This window comes from Nycticebus coucang, chromosome 16 (genome assembly GCF_027406575.1).
Source record: "Nycticebus coucang isolate mNycCou1 chromosome 16, mNycCou1.pri, whole genome shotgun sequence".
Lineage (NCBI taxonomy): Eukaryota > Metazoa > Chordata > Mammalia > Primates > Lorisidae > Nycticebus > Nycticebus coucang.
In genome coordinates this window covers 54351441-54378062 of record NC_069795.1, presented here as the reverse complement: position 1 = coordinate 54378062, position 26622 = coordinate 54351441, and the positions used below count along the sequence as shown (strand labels likewise).

The following is a 26622-nucleotide window of genomic DNA, read 5'->3' as shown; positions in this document are numbered from 1 at the left end:
CAATTTGTTCTGTAATGGTCAGCGTGGAAATGACTTCCTCCTCCCGCTTTCTATCAGTTTCTACTGTTAGTTCAGGTTGTAACAGATCTTGCTTTTTAATATTTTGCGTAAATGCTCATGCAGGATCAGGCCCTCACAACAAATTTTGTTTTTCCCTCTTTCATACTTCTCTGGTGTTCATGTTAATTTATGATTGCTGTTCTGTAGTGTTTGAGTATAGCAGTTATCATTACAAAAGTCAATTTATCGTCCTTTCTTTCTTTCTTTTTTTTTTTTTTTTTTTTAATTTTTTTTTGTAGAGACAGAGTCTCACTTTATGGCCCTCGATAGAGTGCCGTGGCCTCACACAGCTCACAGCAACCTCCAACTCCTGGGCTTAAGCGATTCTCTTGCCTCAGCCTCCCGAGTAGCTGGGACTACAGGCGTCCGCCACAACGCCCGGCTATTTTTTGGTTTGCAGTTCAGCCGGGGCCGGGTTTGAACCTGCCACCCTCGGTATATGGGGCCGGCGCCCTACCGACTGAGCCACAGGCGCCACCCTATCGTCCTTTCTTTCTAATTGTCTCCTCAGTATATAGGTATTACATTACATGTGTGCACATTGCTTCTCCTATTTCTTAGGAAAGATAAATAATACTTCTAGAAATAGATATACAAAAGTGGATTTGAAGAATGAGAAAGAGAGAGAGAGACAGAGAGGTAGATGTGGCAACCCATGAAGAAAGTACCCTGTCTAGTTAGCCAGTGCGTGCCCTGGACACCCTGGTGAGATGAGGGCTTATACTTAATTTTCTATTCTCTTAACATTACTGTCCATTCACAGGCACCAATGTTATTGTTTTAAATTTGATGAATTGTTATCATTAGAAGACTAAGTTAGAAACCAATTCTTCACTCCCAGTGTTTCTTGTAAGGTTTGCTTAGTATCAAGCAAAATTTCCTACATTTGCATCTGGGTAAAGTATTGAGCCAGAGTATCAAGTTTGCTTCTATTCAACCTGCTAACTAGTAGTAGAGTCAAAATATCCACTGTTTTCTTTTTTATTTTCCTCTTGGTATCAGTAAGGTGCAGATTATTACATTTTTATCCTTTTTTAGCATAGTCCTATTCTAACATGGGTGGGATAGAAGCCTCTATGAGCTTGTAAAGATACTTTGCTCTGGTAGAAACTTGCCAGAACTGTTCCTCTGAAGGACGCTCAGGCAAAGCCTGTGTGTAGAAGAGGATGAACTGTGTTGCTAAGCAAAGTCAACGCCTTCCTTTCTTAGATAGTTGTTTTGGTGTTTTTCTTCCTGTATATTTTTTTACTGTATACGGCTTAAAGAATAAGACTGTGGAATTGGGAATTAAATGCAATTTCTCAGTAGAATTCCCAACACAGTCAACACAATCTGTCTCAATTTGTAATATTCAAAATGAGGATAATACTACCTGTTCCATAATGGAAGGAAAAATGCAGGGCGGTCTATTTGTAAAGATGATGAGAAATGCAATTTTAATAGAAAATAATGAGATAATACAAAAAAATAAAAAATTAAATAACACCCTTGTGTTATAATGTCATTTATATCTCATCGTTCACATGATATCTCTCTTTCAAAATCTACACAGATGGTTCACAAGCACCAGCCCGACCCCCTAAACCACGACCCCGGAGGACTGCACCAGAAATTCACCATAGAAAACCCCATGGGCCTGAGGCAGCATTGGAAAACGTAGATGCAAAAATTGCAAAACTCATGGGAGAGGGTTATGCCTTTGAAGAGGTGAAGAGAGCCTTAGAGATAGCCCAGAATAATGTCGAGGTGGCCCGGAGCATCCTCCGAGAATTTGCCTTCCCCCCTCCTCCTGTTTCCCCGCGTCTAAATCTATAGCAACCAGAACTGTAAACGCCCAGTGGGAAGCGATCGACACTTTTTCCAGGAGCGTGGAAATGAGAGATTTGAGATGGAGTTCCATAGAGAAGGTGTCGCTTCCTCCTGCGGCATCTTGATGCGAGAGGCTTGGGGAAAGCAGCTTTTCAGAAGGAGACCGCTGCTCGCTCAGGATGTCGACGGCTGTGGCTTCCTTGTGTTTGCTAGCCATACTTTTAAATCAGGGTTGAACTGACAAAAATAATTTAAAGACGTTTACTTCCCTTGAACTTTGAATCTGTGAAATGCTTTTCCTTGTTTACAAGTTGGCAAAGTTGCAGTTTGTTTTTAGTTTAGTTTTTTTCTTTTTATATAATATATATATATATATCTGTACTGTATTCCTGTTGGACTTCGTAGCGTGGTCAGGTCTGCTGTGACATTTCCCACCAACTCTCTTGCTGTCCACATCAAAGCTGCATTACTTACTCATTTTGATTCTACCTTCCATGCCCCCTGCCCAGGTCCAATTCCATTTCTCCCAATTACAAGATGCTTTAAAGGTTCCGATTTTCAATGTATCAAACTAGTGCAAAAAAAAAAAAAAAGCATGTGTTCTTTCACTACTGAGTTTTTTCATGGCAAACCATCATTCTTGAGAGATGGGAAAAACCTGAATGTATAAAGTATTTGTTTGTCAATAAACTGCCTTTTATAAGGGGTTTTTGCATAATACAGAGGAACTTCCCTCTTAGTTTAAGTTTTGTGACTTCTAATTTTCTGTATTCTCATCTCTCTCCCACCAGGCTTGTTGTGACTCTGAAAGTCTAAAATATTAGGAAGCAACTATTGCAGATGTGAAAATTGCACTTGCACCAGACAGACTGCCCCTAATATTTATGCTTGCATTACTTTGAGGCATGCTAAGTGGGGTCATCCCTCTAAAATACGTTACTAACTTTCAGGTAAAATTACGCACATCACATGAATTGGAATTAGAGTTCCTTTGCTATTTGAGTGATTACCCTCTGTTTCCTACAAGCTGTGCAAACCAGTTCATACTGCAGTAGAAACGTGGAATCTTTGATGCACTGTTAAGTACGAACGCTACTGTGGCCATGTTTGCAAAATCGTTAGTAATTTTCTCTCTCCAATCAGTGTTCAAATTGAATTTATGGATTCTCTCATTGCCCACATTGCTCCATCAAATCAGGTGAAAGACATTAATATAGTTTTGCCTTTTTTTGCAAAATGGCTCTTCAGAAACTATATTATTACTTCTAATCTGTGAGTATTTATTGAGCATCTGTGATGCGGTTGGCACTGTCAGGCACTGTGTTTTTAAAGCACAAATTTTCACACGCTGATTCCAACATAATGTTTTGTTTTTCTATGTCTGCAGTTTTGATGGCAAATGTTTCTCTGATGGACAAAGCCTAGAAGGTTTTCACCAGAGCTTCAGAATTTTTTAGCAGTTTGCATTTTTAAATTCCTAATGAGAAGTTAGTGGAGAATTGAGATAAATCCATCTCTGTAAATGCTCAAACCCACAAAAGGTTTTCTAAATACGGACTAACTGCAGCTTGGTGTGTGTGTTTCTACCACTCCTTTTTAAACTTCACACCAAGTGTGACATAAAAGGATGCATCCGACAGTGGACCTGTCTTCAGGACTCAAAAGGACGGGAACAAACATCTGACAGATACGATGGAAATTAATGTGCTGCAGGACTTCTGTAGCCAACCAAGCTGACCCTGGGAGGGAAATTAATTCATTCCTTTGCAAAGTGACACATGCCCTTGTGTGACAGTCTGGCTTTCATGGTAGGAGTTGATACCTGAGGCGTCACAGGTCTTGGATGGTTTGTGCTTTTGCATGAATTTTTTCAGGTGATTCTGAGCTGGTTAGGTTCATGGAGGGGAATTTTTAATTTGCCTTAGATGTTCGTCTTATGAATAGATACGTGAGTGCAGTTTTTTACATGTTTAAAAATTCCATGGGTTAATTTTCCATCGCTTTATGAACTCCATGTTGTGTCATCATGAGTTTTCACTTGATTTAACAATTTCGGATGTCATATTGGAATAGCACCATACATTTTGGCCTTTTGTTGACTTGCTGATCACAGGTGCAGTCTAAAAGCCAAAAAGTTGCTGCTCAATTGTGATAATGTTGCTACAACATTCTTAATAGAGACTGATGTAAAATAGACCGTTAGAAAATACAGTACATTCTCATTTAGTTATCAAATGATATGTGAAAATTTCCAGTGAGAATTTAAAAAAAGGAAAGACTAGTTATGATCCAGTAAATTTGGGCCTGAAATTTGGGGGGAAAAATGGGGTTTTTTTGCACAAAAAATGTACTGATCTTTACCACAGTTTCTCTGGATCTTGTTCTCAATAGCAGCCATTAGTTTTTTCATTAAAAAGAATGAATCCAAAATTATTACCGAATAGTATAGTTAGAGGGAAACTTTGAAACACTGTCATGATAGACCCATTGCTACCTATTGCCTAGGAAATCAAACTGAAAAATAATTTTTTGAGGAAATAATAATTAAACCAACATATTTTTCCATTACAAATGTGACTACTTTAGTCACTTAGTGTTTGGAAATGATCCAGACTATTTCACTGTGATCCAAAAAGTTAGACATTCCTTCCATTTCTCAAGATTTGTTAATGCAATTACTTTTTAAGACAGTATTTCATATATAACTACTAAAATTAAAACTATCATGGCCAATATTAACCCTCCTCTCTCCACCCAAACATGTTCTGGATGTAGAAGGGCTTATCCATGATATTCCAGTAAATGCATATCCAACATGTTTTCCCTTAATATGTGGTAAATCCTAGCCAAATTTTCTAGCATTGAATCAGAGCAGTTTATATTTAACTTGAACTTCCACTAATATGACCTTCAGCTCTTCCCTGTTCATCTCCCCTTGTCTACGTTGCAAATAGTATCGATGATAGAGCCCTGAATGCAACTTCAGTGGGCTCCATTTGTTAACGTAGCATTTCATACACCAACAACACTTGCAAAGATTTCTTCATAATGTGAATTTTTCATTTTTCTGTTCCAGAAGCATTTCCTACAGTTTGAACATTATTTTTCCTTCATATTTTCAACTTGAAGCTTTAATTTGCACTGAATTATCTAACCTGGTTAAAATTTTCCCTTTTCAGCTAACATGTTTGGAAACAAATTAGAGTATGCTTTAAATAACAACACGTACTGCCAGTTAACCTGGAATTCTGATGACTCTGGGGAAATTTTCCAGAAAATGACAGCAATAGAGTAAAGGTTCCCCCCCCCATTACTATTTTATTGTTTTTATAAAATGCCTTTTTTAAACTTGTGTAATGTGGCAAAATAGTTATGTGTTCAATTAATTTATATTTTATTCATTCTTTTTCAATTCTGGTTATTATGTAGCCTCAAGTACTTTATCTGTTGTTCTAAGGTATTTTATAAAATGAATGTTAACAAAATGCAGAGTTGGTACTGTATTTTTCAAGTGAACACGAAAAACTTCTTTCAGAGCATTTCTATGTGGTAATTTTTTCCTCATATTAAGAAAAATACATTTGATTTAAGAGCCAATTGAACAACGTGGTGAAAGATGCCCATCCTAGGTAATTTAGTTATTAAATACCACAACTGTAGCTTTTTAAGATAGTCTAATATACTGCATCCATTTCACAGAACTGTAAGTTATTTTGAGGTTCCAAGTAAGAAATACCATACCCAGGCAAGGCTATAGGTCTTCGAGATGACAGACTCTATAGATGATAGTTCCTGAAACATTAGCATCCGTTCTTTCAACTTTCAATTTTTCTAATCATTTATGTTACTGGTAAGTAGTGGGGGGAGAACAGAGAAGATAAAAATATTAATAGCTTTTATATCAAGAATCATAGCAAAATGTTATGAAATTAACTAGTACATACAAAAGTCCCATGCATAGTAATAATTATTATTCCCTGGAAGGGAGTGGAGATGCACGAAAGCAAGAAATTCCAAAACAATCTGTCATTACAAGTCGTGGCAGTACCCCAGAGATACACATAGACGGTAGTGTTTAGAAACCAGTTCTGGAGCCCATGCTATCTACAAGAACTTAGTAGGAAAGGGGAGTGGAGGTCAAGAGTCTAAATAGCATTTTGTCGGCCTAAAAGAAGAGCAAGATTTTATTGTTAAGAAAAATCAACAGGTAAAGCTTTGCAACTAGGATGAGCACACATGAGAAACCATTGTTAGTTAGGCAAAGGTGAGTAGTGGGGCCAGGGAAACAGGCAAAGACCAAGGAGAGTATGTTGGTGCCTGAAGATGAGGGACTTTGCAAGATCCTGGGGCCATAGGCTTAGGAATCATTTACTCAAAGTCAGAGGTAAGAGTAACCATAAAAGTGAATACCAACCTTTCAACCCAAGGAATTAGGATATACCTAACAGGAATTACCACATCAACTGACAGGCTGAAAGGAAACAGAATTTCCATCAAGTCCTCCTCTTTGTGTGTGTGGGGCGGTAGTTTAAGAGAAACTTGGGAAATGATTCTTAATTTTTTTTTTGTGTGTGGGGTTTTTTTGTTTGTTTTTTTTGGCCGGGGCTGGGTTTGAACCCACCACCTCCGGCATATGGGACTGGCGCCCTACTCCTTGAGCCACAGGCGCCACCCAATTCTTAATTATTTTTACTTCCTTTTCATTCCTCTTGCCACTGTCCTTTTTTGGGATCTGAATTATAAAACTCCCTTAAAATTTCAAATAGCCTCTAATTGGACTTCATAGCTCTAGTGAAAACCAAAATGAAGTCTCTGAAATTCAATCCAGTGTTCCTTTATGTAACAGCTCTGTGGTGGGGCAGTATCTGAACTTCCTCATACCTACCTCCCACCACTGCCCTTCTGATCTTGCAGTTATCCAAATGTGCTCCATGCTACTTACTCCTTCTGAATATTTAACTTTTTCTGCATTGGCCAACTTCTAGTTATTCTTCAAAATCCAGCTCAAGCATTGCTCTGTGAAGACTGTGCATCTTATCCTTTGAGCTGGTGATGCCACCTCTCACGTCTCACACAGTGTTCTAATATTCACCATGTAGTTTGCCTTTACTTCACATAAGGTCCAACTAGACTGAATTTCTTTGGTGGAGGAGGCATCTAATTTATGTCTGTGCTCCAACCTACTAATAAAGACCTGGAACATACCACAAAATCAAATGTTTCAAGTAAGTGAGTTATTTGCAGGGCACAACAGAAACGTAGCTGCACACCCTCAGTTGTGCTCTTGAAGAGCCAGTATTGGACACTAGTCCCAGCTTTTCCACTTGCTGTGTAAAAATACATCTCTTGGGCGGCGCCCGTGGCTCAGTCGGTAGGGTGCCGGCCCCATATACCGAGGGTGGCGGGTTCAAACTCGGCCCCAGCCAAACTGCAACCAAAAAATAGCCGGGCGTTGTGGTGGGCGCCTTTAGTCCCAGCTACTCGGGAGGCTGAGGCAAGAGAATCGCTTCAGCCCAGGAGTTGGAGGTTGCTGTGAGCTGTGTGAGGCCACGGCACTCTACCGAGGGCCATAAAGTGAGACTCTGTCTCTACAAAAAAAAAAAAAAAATACATCTCTTTCCTTTAATATTATTTTCTTTACTCATGTAATTGCATTAGATGGTTTAGTTTTCATTTACTGGATGGGGAACAAAAACTAAATTACAAAAACTGTTTCACAAAGTATAACTAAAGAGATTTTAAAACTTTCTTTGATAAAGTTGTAAACTTTTAAAATTAACTTCAGAGGCTCAGAGAATACCTCATAAAGAAGCCATGGCAAATGTCTTTTCAAGAGATGACTTCTCATCGATTGCCATGGTGAAATAATAGTGGTTAAGAGTGCAGGCTCTGGAGCCAGATTGCCTAGGGTAAATTCCCAACCCTGTTACTTCCAAGCTGTGTGGCCTTAGGAAAGTGTTGTTCTAACTGCTGCATTTAGATGCCTCATTTGTAAAATGGGAATAGCAACCATAGCTATGGTAAAGGTTTGATAAGGAAACTCAGTAAATACAGATAAATAACTTAGAAAAGCACCAGGTACTTAATAAATGCCAAATAAATGGTAACTGTCATTACCAAGTACCCTAACCCAAAGAATATAAGCCACACCCAATCCTCCCAGAATCCAGAGTGTAATCAGCATGTCTGATCTGTCCTAAGACTTTACATAGCAAAGAGTTGCTCTGGCGGTCTTTGGATAAGAATGGGACGTACTGTTCTGGTTAAACCAAGAACATTTGAAACCTTGAAGGGTAAAGAGCTACATAATCTTGCGAGCCAGTTGCAGAACTGAGTTCTCAGCATACAACCCGTGCTGCCACCACGCGCCCTTCCTGTGCTTACTGTTCCGATCCCCATGCAGTCAAGTTAGAGATTAAAGGTGCGAGTGGGTGGGACTGCCAAGGCGGTCTGGGTTCTCTTAAGAGCTGCTTTCTTCCCCATGGACCACCTAAACCATATATTCAGAATCTCTCTATTTTATTAATAGATGGAAGGACTTCTTTATTTAAAACCTAGTTCAGACACAAAGGTAGTTTTGCCTTCAGGATGGAGAACAGTGTCATAACTAATGGCACTTTTATTCCAAATACAACAGGATGTTGAAGAGAACTTTTCTTTCGCCCCCTAGAATGACCCTAAAGCCCCAAAGCTAAAAATAAAAGATGCTAAGTTCCTCCACCCACCTAGACCAAGGGTGTGGGACTCATAAAAGGCTGGTGGCAGAAGTCCCACACCCGCACCCTCGAGAGTGGATGAGCAGGAGAGGATGGACGTGAAGGCTGAGCTGGGAGGGGAAAGTGAGGAGTGTGTTGTGGATGGACCCACCTCTCCCAGTCATCTACATTAGCGAACTTGTATTTTATTCTGTTGGATGTCTACACTGAATTTAGTGATCTACCATTTGTGGGTACTTGAGCAGAATTAAACAAAACCGTAGAGGGGAATGCACAGTGAATTCACCGACAAGCGTCCCCAAGCACTGGGAGGGTGAGGACACATCATATTCCCACGAAACCAGCAGACCTGTCAAGGCAGCTGAGGTTACACCATTTTGACAGGGCCCAAGAAGGCCACCTGCCAGGCACAATAACCCAAGCAGCAAAAGACGTTGGGGAGCACAACACTGTACCAGGCATGAGGGAATCAAGCGGTGGACATCTGATCTGTCAGATAGTAATTCAGTTGAGTGAACACAAAGAAAACACACATGAGCTTGATGACGAAGTCTGCAGTTGGGAATTTAACAGGTGAAATCAAAAATCAAGGATGCACTACTAAGGCATAACACTTGTGAAGTGAAAAGAATTTTGCTTTAATTCTTTAATGATTCTTCACTTTATTTCCTCCTGTCCCAAGCCTGAAGAAGCAGAAACATAAGAGTGAAGAGAAGCAGTGAAAGAGTAGATCCTTCTCTTTCTCTGCCCCTAGTACCTGAGGTTAAGACCTGGCCAAGAGTGGGAGACAGTGGACAGGCCAGACACAGGTGACCAGAACAGGAAGGAGAAGATCAGTAGTCAAAAGTAGTTATTAGAGAAAAAAAAGCCAACCTGCTATGTTGGCAGCCCATCAGCTTCAAGGTGCTCTGTTAATAAGTATTGCATTTCAAATGAACCTCAGTGGTTTTCTTATCCTAAACAGTACTCCAAAGCTGGGCAGTGCCTCTGGCTCAAGGAGTAGGGCACCGGCCCCATATACCGGGGGCGGCGGGTTCAAATGTGGCCCCCGTCAAAAACTGCAAAATAAATAAATACTCCAAAGCAGATAGCCATCATTAAAGGGACCTTCTCTGGGGAAGATGGTGTGAGCTGGACAGATCCATTTTGTTTCTCTGGAAATATTTCCTGCCTGCAAGCTCAGTCCTGGAATACAAACTCTGGCAAAGCCCTACCAGGGTCTGCTCAGCAGAAACTCCTCCATCACCCAGCAGTGCAGGGTCCAGTCTCATGCCCAACTCTCCCTTTTCTGTAGGCATTTCCTCCCCTTTGGTAAACTATTCAGACCTCCTTTGTTAGTTTGCTTCTAATGTAAATATGGGGGTGCATGAAATCAAACATCTGGCAGCAACTTTTCCCAGAACATCGGTGAGTGTCCTGAAACTACTTTCAAAAAGAATTGTATGTTTCCCTGAAGAACCATCCGAATACACAATGCAAAGTATCTTTGGAGAAAATTAAACTTAACCACAAGTGCCTAGACCCTAGGCGATTCAGATATCAATCAAAAACAGCAGTACCAAGGCACTTATTGGTATAAATGTTTAATCAAGAGTGATGCACAGTGCCTATGTATCTGGAATTTCCTGTAAAATAAGGGGGAATAGATGGGCTAAAGCAAGATTAATATATCTGTACCGAGCATTTAAATCAGTGCTAACATAATTAAATATTTATGTAGCACTTTGGGTTTGGAAAGTTTTATATTTCACTTTCAAAGTTGTATTTCTCAGAACTCTTTTGATGTAGGTGTGTTATATCTGATAGCTGCTCTTCGCACATAGAACTTATAAGCCAGTGGGCATAAATAATTTTCCCTGAGTTGCTCAACAATTAACAAGAGCTAATTAATCTATTAATTAGTCCCACCCCACACATTAGACATTAATAGTGGACCCAAAAGCAATCAGATAAAAATCTAAGCAATCCTTCCTATGGGCAAGATAGTGAATTTAAAATTAATAAATGACTGTTCACCTAGCATCATTATTGTATATTTCAGCAAAATGAACCAGAAAGATAAGTATATCATTACTTATTGACCAGTTTTTTTTTTAAATAGTTTGTTAATTGGTCAGTGTTATCCTATGAAGCAAACGGAATCATGTAATTGAAGCTGAACTACACACTGTAAATTTTGCAACGTTAATCAGCAAATTTAAAGTGAAGGTAAGTTAAGCAATCAGCATTCCAAAGAAGCTATGGGTCTTTCTAGCTAGCCATGTTCAATGTGTATAAATGCTTGTTTCTCAGTAATTTACTGTTTGTTAGAAAGTGGAAAATAAAAAATTATGTTACGTTTTGCCTTTTTTTCCAGCAAAAGTGGTCTAATTACTTGATTCAGTAAAAAGCTAATAAATGGGAAAGGGGAACATATACTCTTGCAGGTTAAATCAAAAGACATCTGTTCATTTGTGAAGCTTCACCATGTAGGCAGAGAAGTACCTTTGGCAGCCGTGCTATTAATCTCTGAGAGTCTGTAAATGTGTCATGGTAAGGACCCTGCAAATTCAGCTTGAACATACTTTGCTTTTCACATTAACGGCACGTGAGGACACTTAGGCCTCTCATCACCACTTCAGCGCCTTGAGAAGACCAGCGTTCTTGTTCTGCTCTTAAAGGATCATTCCCACTTCACTGCGAGTCTTGTCAATCCTTTGTGATATTAACCCCTGAAATTAAACTCACTTGGGGATGAAGATGGTAACAAGAGCACTTCGTTCCCTTTTAAGATCACACACTTTCATTCCACCTGGAAAATTCAGAAGCATTCAAACCCTCCAGTGTTGATTAAAATCAGTTCAGATATTGATAAGAAGATTCAAGCTTCATTTTCCTCAGGAGAATGGCCAGGGTATTTGGTAAAACATTAAAGAGAAAAGGCTAACTCCCAGATCTAGCAGTGCTCAGGTCTGTGCTTAATTTCATGTTTGTTAGCGAGGTAAATGCTGGGGTCCTCACATTTTGCATCTTGTCCAAAACTTCTCACCTAGAAAGAAGAGTTGACATATGCCTCAAGATATTGTGAAAATCCACAGTTGAGTTTAAAAGACTTTAAATGACTGGCTTCACTGATGCTCCCTACATGTTTTAAAAGATGAATTCTTAAATCCATTACATTTTTTATAAAGATTAGAAATCAAAACTCTCTTTTCATTCTCTTTTGACATTTTTTCCAATCTCATTTTTTCCCAGGTTTTCTAAATATACTGCTTTGTATATAATTCTATATTTTAGAAGGAAGTTCTAAAAACTTGTTTGTCTTAATGGGAAAAGCCCCTAAAAGAGGTTCTGTTCTTTACCATTGTTTATCTACGACTTCGGAAGCAAATAGCCTCTGATATCAATCTGCTGTGTGTTCATCATTGCATCAAAGTATGTTCTTGACACATTGAAAGACTGTCCAAAATTCCGGTACTGTTCAAAATTGGTACTGTGTACATATATTTAGACAAAATTAAGTTTCTCTTAGGTTAAAATACATAGTCTGGCTTCCTATTCTTCAAATGATGTCACAGAATATTCTGTGACACCATTCACATGCAGAATATTCATATTAGCTCAAACTATGAGTGCACCATCATGCCAGTTATAGTCCCATACTTCATTTTTGCAAATGCAACATATACTGTTGAGGGCGCCAAAGGCAATTGCTTTGCTCAAAACTGCATACCTGAGGGACTCACTAGCTAATGGAATGGAATGTATACATTAACCAAAGAAAACTGCATACTAAGAAACTTTCTGGAAAACTTTAATATTATTAAAGACAAAGCATTATAAATTATCTCTCTGTTTATTAATTTCTAGGTTAACTAACTTTGTGTATGTGTGTTGGCAGTGGGGCTGTATAGTGTGAAATTGGTTCAATGAAAGAACCCTCTGCAATTCTAGTTCTGTCATCATTGATGATTCTTCACGGGTGATGGCAAGAAAGATAATTGAACTCTTTGTGACCTACTTTCCTTATCAATAAGGAAAATTATTAGTACTGCCAGTCAGTTACTTAAAAGAACTTGGGAAACATTAAATAAGCATAATCTTGAAAGGTTTTGAAGAACTTACTCAAACTAATTAATAACATATTAAAAGGCACATTACTTTGACCATTGTGAGGTATGAGGGTATGAGTAGTGATTGGAGAGAGAGTGTCTTTCTCAGTGGAGGCACCCCCTTCCAATTAATCAGAATGCAGCAAGCAAATCTGCTCTTTAGTCAGTGTTGAAATTGTGGCTGCCTGCTGTGCCTGCCTTCTTGACACAGCAATTACAGTGCGAGAACAAGACTTTATTATCAATCACCAGGTGCTGAGCTGGTGACAACCCCCCCAAAAGGGAGTAAATCAGAGAAAATGGAAGAAAGAGTAAATCAGGGAAAATCTAAGAAAAAGACAGAGAGACAATGGCACTGAGTGGAAGGGAGCAAGGGTACCAGCAAGAAACTGAGGTAAGACTAAGCTGTGGAAGGGAATAAAGATATTAAAAGGACAAAAAGTAGGGCACCAAAAACCCACCAGCGGATCACGTTTTATTATCAACAGGCACATTTGGCAGATTTAGCATATTTGATCAGCGATAATAAATAAAACAGAGCTTTGAAAGTGGAATGTGAGCCTGCAATTTATTTCCCACAATTAGCGGTGGGAGGTGAGAGTAAGACTAGTTTTAGGTGGGAAAATATGTAAGTAGGACAAAGTCATTTGGGAAGATCTGTCCTTTCCGTGTGCTTCACAGACATTTGCTGAGTGTCCACTCAGTGCCCTAAACCATATAGGATAATGGAAATGAGTCACAGTTTTTACCTCGGGAGTTCAGGGCTGGCTGGGAGCATAGTGGGTAGTAGTCAAAAGTGGTTAGAATGGACTGAGTTACAAATCCACTTACAAGCATGAATGGATTCTCACCTATCGCTGGCACTTGACCTAATGGATGGGGGCTCTCTGGGTACCGGGCTTATCCACATCCTTTATGCTAGAGATTCTTTTAACCCTACTTTCTTTGACAATGCCCCATGCTCCGAAATTTTCTTTTACTGTTCATGTCCAAGAACTTTCCTGGCAATGTCTGCAGAACCATTGCTTTCCACTAGCTAACCACTAGATACAAGAAACTCTGTAAGGAATCCAATCTAGGAATTAAACACATGGACTGCGGAGTCTAATTACAGCACTGCATCTCTACTACAAGAAACCGCGTCATGAATGTCATCCAGAAATCAAACCTATGGACTTTGGAGTCAGTCAGTATATAGTCAAATTATTAAGCTGCACCTTAATACCTTCCTGACTTTGACAAGTTACTCATCTTAAGAATTATGTATAAAATAGAGATAATTATTGTATTTACTCCATAAAGTTAAAAGTTTTAAAAGAGTATACAGTAAGCACTTAAAAATTGGTTACTGTTTTCTACTGTATTGGCTTTCTAGGGCTGTCATGAGAAAAGTAGCACAGACTAGAAGGGTGAAATAGCAAAATGTATTTTTCTCCAAATTCTCTAGAAACTTGGCTGGAAGTGGGCTGCAAGTCTAAGATCAAGGTGCCCCTGGGACTGGTTTGTCCTAAGGTCTCTTCCTCGGCTTGCTAATGGCCATTTTTCTTGATGCCTCTTCAATAGGTCTTCAGTGAAAACACTCCTGGTGTCTCTGTGGGTTGACATTTCCTCTTCTGATAAGAATATGAGTCAGATGGATTAAGGCCCATCTATATGACATTATTTAACTTTAATTACCTCTTTAAAGAGTCTTTCTCCAAATACAATCACATTCTCAGTTATTGGGGATTAGAACTTCAACATAATGAAATTGGGTGAAATGTGGTTCAATCCATAACAGCAGGTAAACATTCTTTTTTAAATTTTTTTAATTTATTATTATTTATTTATTTATTATTAAATCATAGCTGTGTACATTAATGTGATCATGGGCACTGGTTTTATATATCATTTGACATATTTCATCATACTGGTTAACATAGCCTTCCTGGCATTTTCTTAGTTATTGTGTTAAGACATTCACACTCTATACCAGGGGTCCTCAAACTATGGCCCGCGGGCCACAGGAGGCGGTGTGATTGTATTCGTTCCAGTTTTGTTTTTTTACTTCAAAATAAGATATGTGCAGTGTGCGTAGGAATTTGTTCATAGTTGGTTTTTTTTTAAAACTATAATCCAGCCCTCCAACGGTCTGAGGCACAGTGAACTGGCCCCTGTTTAAGAAGTTTGACTAAAGTAAATTTTACACACACACTCAGAAATACACAGTCACACTTGCGTGACTAACCCTAGAAGACTCCACATCATGTGGCTTCCCCCTGAAAGCCGTCTTCTCTTGCAGAAGTAACCCCTATGTGACTTCTATCGTGAGAGAAATATTTGGCCTATTCTTGAACTTCACATAAATGAAATTATACAACACATATTCCTATGTGCCTGGCTTCTCTGTGGCTCCATGTAACAGTATTTTGTTTCTTTTATTTGCTACATATAAATATATCATAATTTGTTTACTCATTCACCCAGGGAAGGCCATTTAGGTTGGTCTGTGCCTGAGAGTATTATGAATAACACTGCCGTGAATGTTTTATAGTTGTTTTTTGGTGAACATATGTATTCATTTCTTCTGAGAGGAATAGATTATTTAGAGGTTCATTGGTTAATATCCAAATAAATGAAATTTTCTAGGTTTCTTGTTCTTATTTATTTCTGGTTTAATTTCAGTCTTGTCAGAGAACATACTCTGAATTCTTTCAATCCTTTAAGATGTTGAGATGTGCTTTGATGCCACTGTATGGTCTATTTGTAAATATCCCCGGTCACTAGAAAAGAGTCTGTTATGCATTTATGTAACACAATATCCTATGAATATGGTGGTGCCAATGAAGTCGGGTTGGTGCATAAGTGTTTTTTATATCATGTTTTTACTGTAGATGGTTAAAGTCTTTAGTAAATTAGGCTTTTCTTTTCTATTTTCTTGTTTGTTTTAACCTGATTTATATACTTGGAAACTATGCTATATATTAAACACCTACAAATTTGGGCTGTTACCCATTTCCACTGAATTCACTTTCATCATTTTGAGATGTTCCTCATTATCGCTAGTAACATTTTCCTTAAAACTAGCTTACTTAATCTATTCATGTATATATTTTCAATAATTTCACTTCTTCTCAACATATATAAAGTGTATCCTGTAAATATACAGCTACCTTTTTAGCCAGTATGATGATCTTTATTGTTTAATTGAAACATTTAGTCCAGATAAAGCCCAATTAATTAATCACATGCTTGGTTTTAAGTATACCACCTTCCTACTTGTTTTCATTTGATTTAATGGGTTTCTTTATTAACTTCTTGTGCATAAATCAAGCTTTTTTATTATTCCATTTTTTCTTCTATGATCGGCTTTTTAGTGACACCGTATTTTATAATTCTCTTGATAGTCACAATAGTAATATAAAGATCACAATACACATCCTTTACAACTATTGAATAATTAGGATTTGTGCTTTTCTGTTATAAAATTGAATTTCTATTTGACTTGCTTTTATAGATTCCAGGTATCTTTTGAAAATACAAATACACTTCTCTATTTTCTTGAACTTATTGTGTTCACTTAAAGAACTAATACAAATATCTGAATCATCTATGTGTCTCTTCCTATTATCTGTTGTTTATCTGTTCCTTTTTCTTTTCGTTTACTTTATAATTTCTGATTCGAAGCCAGACATTGTAAATAAGAATTTACAGAGGCTCTTGATGATATTTTCTTTTTCCCCAAAGCATTAAAATATATTTTTTAATATACTGACTTAGATGGTTCACTTAGTGGTGATCCACCTAATAATATGGCCTATTTGGATTTTAGTCTTAATCCTAGAGCACAATCTTCTTTCCTCTATGGCCTCAAGAGAATGCCTACTGTTGACTGTGTCCCTCTAATTCAAGGAGGTTTAAACATTATGTCCATGTCCCTGGCATGGTGCTGAAATCTCCACTCAGCTCATTGACCTCCAGCTGCTGCTACATTCTTGATTTCTCTCTTTTTGTGAAGAGTAGGAGTCAATATCTTGAGGGAAAATTATGCATGGATTTTTATATTCCCTCCTTTATGGTTTCTTTCTGAATGGGATTTTACACTTTTACTAGCTCTGATGTCTGCATCCTCAGCCTGCATAAATTGATAGTTTTTGTTTGAGCCCTATTCCTCTGCTTAGTTGTTCTCCCATATCTTTAAACACACACACACACACACACACACACACACACACACACACACTTGATTTCTTATTTGTTTTTTATTGGCCAATGGGTTTATTCAATGGCAGCTGCTCTATCATGAAGAGAACAGGTAATAATAATTAATACATGGATAATAATTTTTAATACATTAGTGTAGTTCCCCCCAGATTAGATTTGAAGTTGTTTTGTGTTTTTGTTTGTTTGTTTCTTTGTTTTCCTTTTTCTTGAGACAGAGTCTCACTCACTCTGTTGCCCAGGCTAGAGTGCCCTGGTGTCATAGCTTATAGCAATCTCAAACTTCTGGGTCCAAATGATCCTCCTGCCTCAGCCTCAGCCTCCCAGGGAGTTGGACTATAGGCTCCCATCACAATGCCTGCCTAAGTTTTCCTATTTTTAGTAGAGACAGCGTCTCACTATGTTGCTCAGGATGCTCTGGAACTCCTGAGCTCAAGTGATCCTCACACATCAGCCTCCCAGATGGCTGGGATTACAGGAGTAAGCCACCACATCTGGCCTAAATTTGAAATGTAATAATAGGTAGAATTTACTGCCTTGGGCAAAAAGTATTAGTGAATGTGGATTTGTGGGGGGGGGGGGTTGGTAATCCTCAGGGAAATTCTTAGTGCTTCTGGGAATATTATTAAAGATACCACTGTGAGGATAGTGTTTAGGTGAGACATTCATGAAATAGCCTCCTGATGTGTCTATTGTGTGATCTAGGATTTTGATACAGTGTGCATTGAACAAAAAGATAAATAAACAAACTAGGAAAAGAGTAGTGAATTGGTAATTATGTGGAAAATACATGTCAAATAAAGGCCATGAAATCAATTAAACATCTATGGATTATCCATGTATTAAGTGCCTATACTAGACACAGAGGCAGAATGGTAACTATACTTGTTTTGGGGTATTTGACAACAAGAAATTTGTAATATTCTTGAGAACAAAGGTAAAATGGAAAATTCAAGTGCTATATGGTAGTTTAGAAGCTATAACAAGATTTTTGAAAGAGATACAAAGTAGATCTCAGCATGTCTATATTGAGTTGAAACCTATCTACATTTAAAATCAATGAAAGTGAAGAAAACAAATAAGCAGGCTATTTGATTTCAGTTATCAGTGGGATAAAAATTTTAAATTTCTCCACCTTCCAAAAACTAAATAGGACCAGCTGGCATTTTACCACATAGGGTGACAGGATAGAAAACACTAATTTGCATGCCCTAAATATAAAAGTGTTATGGTTCAAATGAGAGTTTTCTGTTTTTGTCCTTTTCTTATTTTCAAATTCTAGTGTTACTTAGGTGTTGGTTAGTAATATTTTAACCTTAGTGGGCCTCAGGCCTTTTTTTAAACTATTAGCATATCAGGACATGTTATTTAAAATAGGATTAGTGACAGCATTCCAGATTTACTGAATCACAATCTCAAAATATTTTTCACCAAGCTCCAAAATGTTTCTGATACAAAGCTAGGTTTATAAACTTCTATTTCAAACCATGAATTAAATTATTACTTCTTAATTTGCACAGTGACATTTGAAAACTGAATTCAGAACACCTGTGCTTATTAGACCATAGGTGATATTTTGCTAATCCAAAAGTGAAATAAATGTATTCTGTAAAATGAAACAGATAATTCTATGGATAGAAAAGAGTTGGGAAATCTTTCTTGACCATTGAAAACCTCATATTTACGTGCAATTCATATGAAAAGCAATTTTCAATTTTGATTTTTTAAAAAATATTATAGATTTTTTTTTTAATTGTTGGGGATTCATTGAGAGTACAAAGAACCAGGTTACACTGATTTGTTGTGTAAAGTCCCTCTTATAATTGTGTCCCACCCCCAAAAGGTGTGTGAAACACCGTTATCCGATTGTCTATGAAACAGAAACACTCCCTCTTAAAAGTAGGTAAAGATCCTGTACACAATAAAACAAAAGTATTTTGAATTCATAACAGAACTTGCAAAAAAGAAAGGAAAGTCTCAAGGTGCAAGAAACAAATAGTAAGCTAAAAACTAGTGTTATAAATATGTAATCTTATGTTGTGGCTGCCAAAGGAGCTATTATTGTTTTGAATTATGGAAGGGCTTGTTTTTAAAGCTCAGCAAACAGAATAGATAAGGCCATGGGCAAAGTAAAAAACTAAGACTTCTATGTAAAACTAGGAATCTCAAAGGGCTAAAAACTCAGGAAACGGCAGATTAGAAAAAAGCCTATGTATAAACACAGGGAACTGAAATGCTTAACAATCTCTACCTATACTTTGGTTAGATAGCAAATAACTCTTGAACGTTTGAAGATCTGAGTTATGAAATCATGCATATTTAGATATTGAAATTTTAATACTCTAGAGGTCCAGGAGCTTTAAATCAATCAATCTGTCAAAAGTGGTTCATGACCAGTAATACTCCTATAATTCCTGATACGACCATTAAATTCCATGACCTAGACCATCCATCCTTTCTACAGACAATGAAGCTCCATTTTGTATTAAAAAATATTACAAAACCCATAAAAATTACACCAAGAACAAGAGTCAGAGGTACAGCAAATAAAAGGATTATATAAACAAGAATTTAATTAATAGAATATAAACTGAAAGCCATACAAAATAAATATAGATAATATAATTACTTATACAAAGAAAAAATAAAACCTATAAAGGTAAAAAAAGATTAATAAAAAAGATTTTAATAGAGACCAAATAGAAGATCTAGAAATAGGAATCAAATAATGGGAAGATAGATTTGAGAAAAGTAAACGAGAACAAAATTGATAGAATAAGAGACATAGAGATATAATTAAAAGGCCCAATGTAAGGTGACAAGAATTCCAGGTGGAGAAACTAGAAAGTTACTTGGGAAGCTAGTGCTCAATCCTAAGTGTGTCAGACTATGATAGAAATGGTGAAGTAAGGAACTCCTAGATTTGCAAAGCACAAAAGTCCCAAAGGAAGATAAAGAAAAGTAAATGTATGTATCATAGTTAAATTGATAAAGACCATGAGTAAGAGTTTAAAACAAATGTTGCAAAATGATAGACCATATGCAAATGAGTAAGTAGGCTGTTAGAAAAGTCCTGAAGAGTTGACTTCTTCCAGTGTGGAAGACAACAACAAAAAAAGACTTAACCTCCTCATATAAATATACAGAAGACTAGGTCTGAATGTTTGATAAAAGCTAAAATTATGTTCAAAAAGTACTGTCCATAATCTGGCAACAGATGGTTTCCAGACTGTGGGCAGAGGAAGATAGAAACTTAATGAGTCTGGTAGACATCTGAAGTTGAGGAAAGAGCGTCAGTGTTAAAGGAGTTCAATGTACATACACTCTATGAGGCAGAGTTCCAAAAAAGAAAGGAATTTGCAGAAAATATGTCCCAGAAATCTATATTGATTTCTCCTTGAGTGTTTGCCACTAATGCACAGAAAAAAATTCACAACACAATAAAGAATGTCCAGTGAGTGTAAGGAGAGCAATTCTCAAAGTTCCAAGGGGGTAGAGCATTACTGAGTTTCAGTCAGTTATAGATAGAAAGTCCTCAGTGGTCATCTGGTTATTCAGTGAAACCCAGCTGCATGAACTATCCCTAGAATGTAGGCTACTCCAGACTCATTGGGACAAAGCTTTGAAACAGGATTCAGATGGGTAAAATTGATCTGTAACAACCTTAATCCATTGTTACAGAAAGTCTAGTAGCCTTTAAAATTAGACAATGAAATCCAGACCTTCAACCAAGTAATACGATGTCCAGCATCCTGTCAAAATTACTAGATAGGCCAGAAGCAAGAAAATGTAACTCATAGCCAGAAGAAAATTCAATTAATGGAAACATACAGAGAAATGCCAGAAATAATAAGTATAAAGGAATAAGTATAAAGAAGTATATTGTGATAGCTGTCATAACCATATATGTAAAGAAAAATATAGATAAAATTATAGAGAGAAGTGTTAGAAATTAAAAGACAAAAGAACCAAATGAAAGTAAAAATTTCACTGGATTGATTTATATCAAATTAAACACAATATCTGAAGACACACCATAACATATATCCAACTGAAGCCTAGAAAGAGAAACCAAAAAAGAGGAAGCATTAGTGACCAGAGTCTAATTTTATCTTCTACCATATATGAATCCAATGATTAAGTCCATAGATTCATCCTAGAAAAAGTGCTATATACTTCATTATGAAATATCACTACAGTCACCTTCAAAATGCTTCCCTTGGGAAGCTATGCACCAACACCAGCTCCTAGTCCACTTTTCAAAAAATTTTGGACCTTTTTTTCTAGAATGGACATCAAAGCTGTCTTCATATTACCCTTAATGTCCAGTCATCACAACATATTCCTTTCAATATTTCCTTTATATTAAAAAGTCATTGAGGGGCTAGATCAGGTGAGTAGGGAGAACATTCCCATAAAGTTATTTCTTTACTGGCTATAAAATCCCTCACAGACAGTGCTGTGTGAGCTGATGTATTGTTATGATGCAAGAGCCATGAGTTGTTGGCAAAAAGTTCAGGTCATCTTCAGCTGAGATTTTCATAACTGTTCCTTTATTGATGTTTATTTGGTCTGCTGTATTTCTTACAGCCATATGATGATTTTGATGCATAATTAGGGAAACTTTTGCAATGTTTTTGTTGGTTCTGCTCATAAGTGGCTGCCCTGATCTCTCTTCATCAATGATGCTTTCTCTCCCTTCTGAAAAACATTTAATCCATTTGTCCACTGCCATTTTATGCATGGCATTATTCCCGTAAACTTGGATTATTATGTCCCTGACTTCACTTCCACTCTTGCCAAGTTTGTCAAGAAATTCAGAATTGTTTGTTAGTTACTCTAATTTTTTATTCTCCAACATTCTCATCATGACACACAAAAACATGCAACAACAATAATAAACACCAGTCAGCAAGATACTGCCACATGTCCACATGAACACAACTGTGAGACTCTGATATACCAAGGTTATGAAACCTTAAAGAGCTGTTTATACAGCACTGCCAATGTAGGCACATAGTGGCAAGTTGGCAAACTGAATTATCAGACTTCCTATGTATGTATGTACACACACACACACAAGACTCAGGAGGAAAGGAGAGAGAAGCATAGAAAAATATTTGAAGAAATTTTCTTTGAAAAATTTGATAAAAGTTAACCAGTTTGATGAAAACATTTCAAATTGTATATAAAACAAGTATATTGTACCCCATGATTGCATTGTTGTACACAGCTATGATTTAATAAAAAAAAGTTATAGATGCTAATCCAAAAGTTTCAATAAATCCTAAGTAAAATGAACATTAAGAAGTCAAACGAAGGTACACAATTTTCAATTCTGAAAAATAGATATAAAGAGAAAATTTTAGAGGCATTTCCCCACTACTCTCATCAAGTAAAAAAAAATTACATAAAAAGAAATGTTCATTTTGAAAGTGATGAAAGAAATACATTCTCAATTTAGGACCAATATACCTCCAAGGAAAGAGATGCCTAACAAACAAATCTTTCAGAGAAACAAAAGCTTAGATAATTAATTTAAACCCAAGATGACTAGGAGAGCATACACTTTAACAACAGCATCCAAAGAGTAGAAGGAGTTAAGGGTTTATGGTTCAACACCAGTTCATTTGATTCTAAAAAAACAGGGTAACTTTATCTGATATCTGGGATATAAACATTATAATTTTACATCCGTGGGAGAAATCTAGACTATTTCATAACTAACAATATTTTGAAAAAAGAAAATTTAAATTGCTATTTCATGTAATAATAAATTTGACCTCTAGTAGAAACACAAATATGAAAGATGAAACCATAAATATGCCGTAATACAAGTAGAAAAAAAATATATTACCTTGTTGTGGGGGAGACCTTTTGAAACAGGACATTAAAGCCAGAAAATATAACGGATAAAATGTGTGTGGGGGTAGATGGGCAAATACATAACTCCCTTATTTTCCCTTCCCACTTTCAGATTGATTTGAGAAATAAGGCTCCTGAGCTGGAGATCAAAAGATCAGTTTTATTGCTGATGGAATGGATTGGAGCAAATGACTTTGCTGCTCAGCCAGTTTGCTTTCACAACATGATACACTGGCCTGGGTTATCTGTGGGGAAAACTTGGGGAACAAGGAATGGAAGTTCTCTGCAACAGATAAGGTTCATACATCAGATTACACAGAATCAGATAAACAATCACAGGCAAGAAGAATATCTTCAATGAATTTGAAGGGACACTATTCCCAAATTCCCACAATACACAATTGGCATTATTGACTTTGGATTCTATTTCTCGTGCCTAGCTAAAAACATGGCTGAACTTTTCTGGCTGTTCCATGCTTAACTGGCTCCTCAAAGCAGAGGATAACTTGTGCTTTCCCCATCCCTGTACCCTGAAACCACTGTCCTCAGATCACAAGTAGGTGCTTTGATTTTTCCAGCGAGATAAAGAGAGCAGCAGACACTGGGATCTCCATTGCTGCTGACTCTACCCTCTTCCCATTCAGTATTGATAAATATCTACAAATCTGCTGAAGTGTGCTCCAAAATACTACCGTCTCTGCTGGTGGGATGAAGACCTATTTCATTCTTAATTTTTACCTACATCTCTTTATTTCCTTCAACAGAGATCAAGAAAAATCCTCAGATCCGACTAGCTCTGTTATCGTGTAGAATTAGTTGTTTTGATAATTACTTACTACCCAGTACTGTTGCATTCCTTAACCAATTCCTGGGGCAACTACCTGCATTTTAAAAATGTTACATCCTGGATGAAAAAAATTCTGTCTCACTCTGTTACTGTGTAAATCTTAGTGATTTTAAAATACAAGGTTCTGATCCTTCCGAGACGGGACCTCCTAGGACTTTAACCCTCTCTACTCCAGTTGCCCTGTCTTCTACCTCAGCCTCTCACACCCAGAGTCACACCCTAGACCTTGTCATCACCAGTCACAACACCCTATCATTTCACGTTCTCCTACCATTCCAGCTCCGCCCCTTTAGAGTCCTGAGGTTTGATCTCTTAGCTCTCTCTACCACCAGCTGACTGACCCTACCACCTCACCATTCTCTCCCATATATTTGACATCCTCTTTCCTCCCTTTCACAGCTAAATTTTCCATTGTCTGCACTCTCCATTCCCTCAGCCCTCTCTTGTCATTGTATTTTCTTGGCACAGAAATGTCCTGATTAAATTAAATTTAAGTACTGGTAGTCAAATTCTCTGCCTACCACATGCTTACAGCCAAGCAGCTGATTGTGACAAAAGAAAGATTCAAACACCCTGACTAGGTCTCACTTTAAAAATATGCCCAGATACCTCAGGGAGCTCTTAATGCTATGGCTAAAAACTCTCCCATATCTCCCCAGGCCACTTAGTCTCACAATAGTCTCCTAGATGACCATTTTGCACCCTTTATCTCTCCTTAAAAGTCCCAGACCTCCTTCCCCACTTTTACTCTTGGCTGATTATTTTGCTTTTACTGCAACAGAGAAATGAGAAAATTCAAGCAATTACTAAAACCTTTGTAAGATTCGCACGACCACATCTATCCATCAGTGAGCATCTCGTCCTGGACATCTGCTCTCCCAGACTCTGCCTTCCCTGACACCACCAAAGAGCTCCTCTTGCTCCTGAGTGATGTCACTTTCTCAATACATGTGCTAGATTTTATCCGCTTTCCAAACCTTCTCCCAACAATGGCAGGGTGCAGGGCAAAAGGACAAATGGACGCCACCCCCAAATGTACATATGTGTACATCATATTACATATATTCATATATTATAAAATGATCGTATTATATTGATACATAGTGAATTAAATAATATATAATCCTTTATATTATATGATACAATACACAATGTATGTACATATGTGATGGTTGTAAGAAAGATACTGACATAAATAAGACAGCAAGTTTAGATGTACAGTAACATTTAAACAGAAAGGATAATTAGCTGCAAAAAAAGAAAACAAATATTTATAGAATGCTTGCTATTTTTCAAGTAGTGGGGTAAAATATTATATCATCTCATTTACTTCAGGAATGAAATCATACAAGGAAAGAGACTGTGAGCAGTTGAATAACTTGCCCAAGATTACACAACTGATAAACGCTCAAACTTGGTCCCCCCCAGCCCATGTTCTATTCACTGTGGCTATGAGAGAGAAACACTGTAATTTCCTGGATGGCTACTCCAGATGCAATTTCTGAGAAATTTTCATTTCAGGATCATGCTTTATAGCCCACAGTGCCACAGAACTGGATCCTGAACTGAGGTATGGTTTGGTTGCAGGTGGGCCCTCTTTCCCCCTGTCTGAAGGTGGCATGACAGTCTTTTGTGAAAAAGATGCCAGGACAGGCCCCAGAGGCAGAGGTATTTCAGTTGTGGGTAAGTCTGTTCTTAGATGTGTGCTTTCTGATTCATTTATAAGGTGCTCTGGGATTCCACTAGATGAAATTTGTCCTATAAATATAATTTGTAGTTTCATTTACCCTTTAGTTTAGAGCTGCCTGGCGATTTAATTCTCAGTGCACTGTATTTTAAAAAGTATATTTAAAAGCATTTTTTATCCAGTAGTAAACTTTCTAAATGGCTCTTTGAGAAGTTTACGAAACAAAGGGCAAGTTCTACACAAATGTTTGCAAATAACCATTTCTTATTTCCGAACTTATTTGTATTTGGTACTTTATACTTCTTTTCTGTTTTTCTTTCCTCTGAACTGCTACGCAGTGAAACAACCTTTCAGCTGAATGCAAGGTAAGGGAATATGTGTTTAACTCATTCTAAATTCTTAATTCCACAATTTAAAAACACTAATATTTTCTGCAGTGGCAGCAGTGGCAAAATCATATTTTGAGTGAATTTATTTTCTGTAAGCACAGAAAGTAAAATAAACATGGTCTCCCTGCCTTAGGGGACCATAACCTAACATGCAAGACATGATAGTAAAAAAGTTGGCGCCTCTTGTGTTAGAATCAGGAGATCTGGTCAATAGCTCTACTGCTATAACTGCATATGGTTTTAAAGCCCTGAGCAAATCATAGCAGTAGTCTGAGATACCATCACAGTGGTGATTCGAGTAGGAGCAAGAATGGTTTTCTTGTATGTAAACTAAGAGTGTTGGACATTCACAGCTCTGTGAAACTTATAAATTGACATCAAGATTCATACACAATCAAGTAACTTTAAGGTACTCCTGAGCAGATGCAATGTTTCCATTGGCTGGACATTCCTACCTATGTGTGTATCTGTGTGCACGTGTGTAGGTACCCCTTAGGGTCAAAAGGGCTTTACAAATACTTTCTTTCAACCCCTCATCTAACGCTTAAACATTCTCCCTTATACACCCATCTGATGGAGAGCCACCCTACTTTTACTTGGCATTCAATTTAAATCAATCTTTTTGCTCAATTTCACCCGACTTTGACATAGTTTTTCCACAATCTAAAATTTTATTAATCAATTACTGCTGTCTTTGGTAGAGGACATAAGCATAAGAAAGAGATAATTGAGCTCACAAACTCAGTTTCTTGGATTTCATTTTTATGGCTTTTTTTTTTTCTGAAAGTGCTTTACATTTTACTTAGAATCTTTAAATCATGATGAACTGTTGAAATTGAAGACAGAAAAGGTATTGTCACCAGCTGTTTCTGTGTTCTTTATTATCCTTGGCTCTTTGCACTAAATATTGTTGAAATTAATTTTCAGATATCATTTAGTTAGATTTTTTTTTTCCATT

The 26622-nt window shown here is 37.3% G+C and overlaps 1 protein-coding gene across 6 annotated transcripts in view; it reads left to right on the top strand.

Moving 5' to 3' along the window:
• CBLB (Cbl proto-oncogene B) overlaps positions 1-5354 on the top strand; it is a 213759-nt gene extending 208405 nt beyond the window's left edge. For all 6 annotated transcript variants that reach the window (XM_053565169.1, XM_053565173.1, XM_053565172.1 and 3 more), the window contains one exon: positions 1613-5354. In XM_053565169.1, coding sequence (XP_053421144.1) covers positions 1613-1875 — 263 coding nt within the window. In that variant the 3' untranslated portion in view covers positions 1876-5354. The remainder of the gene's footprint in view (positions 1-1612) is intronic.
• Positions 5355-26622: the final 21268 nt, after the last annotated feature.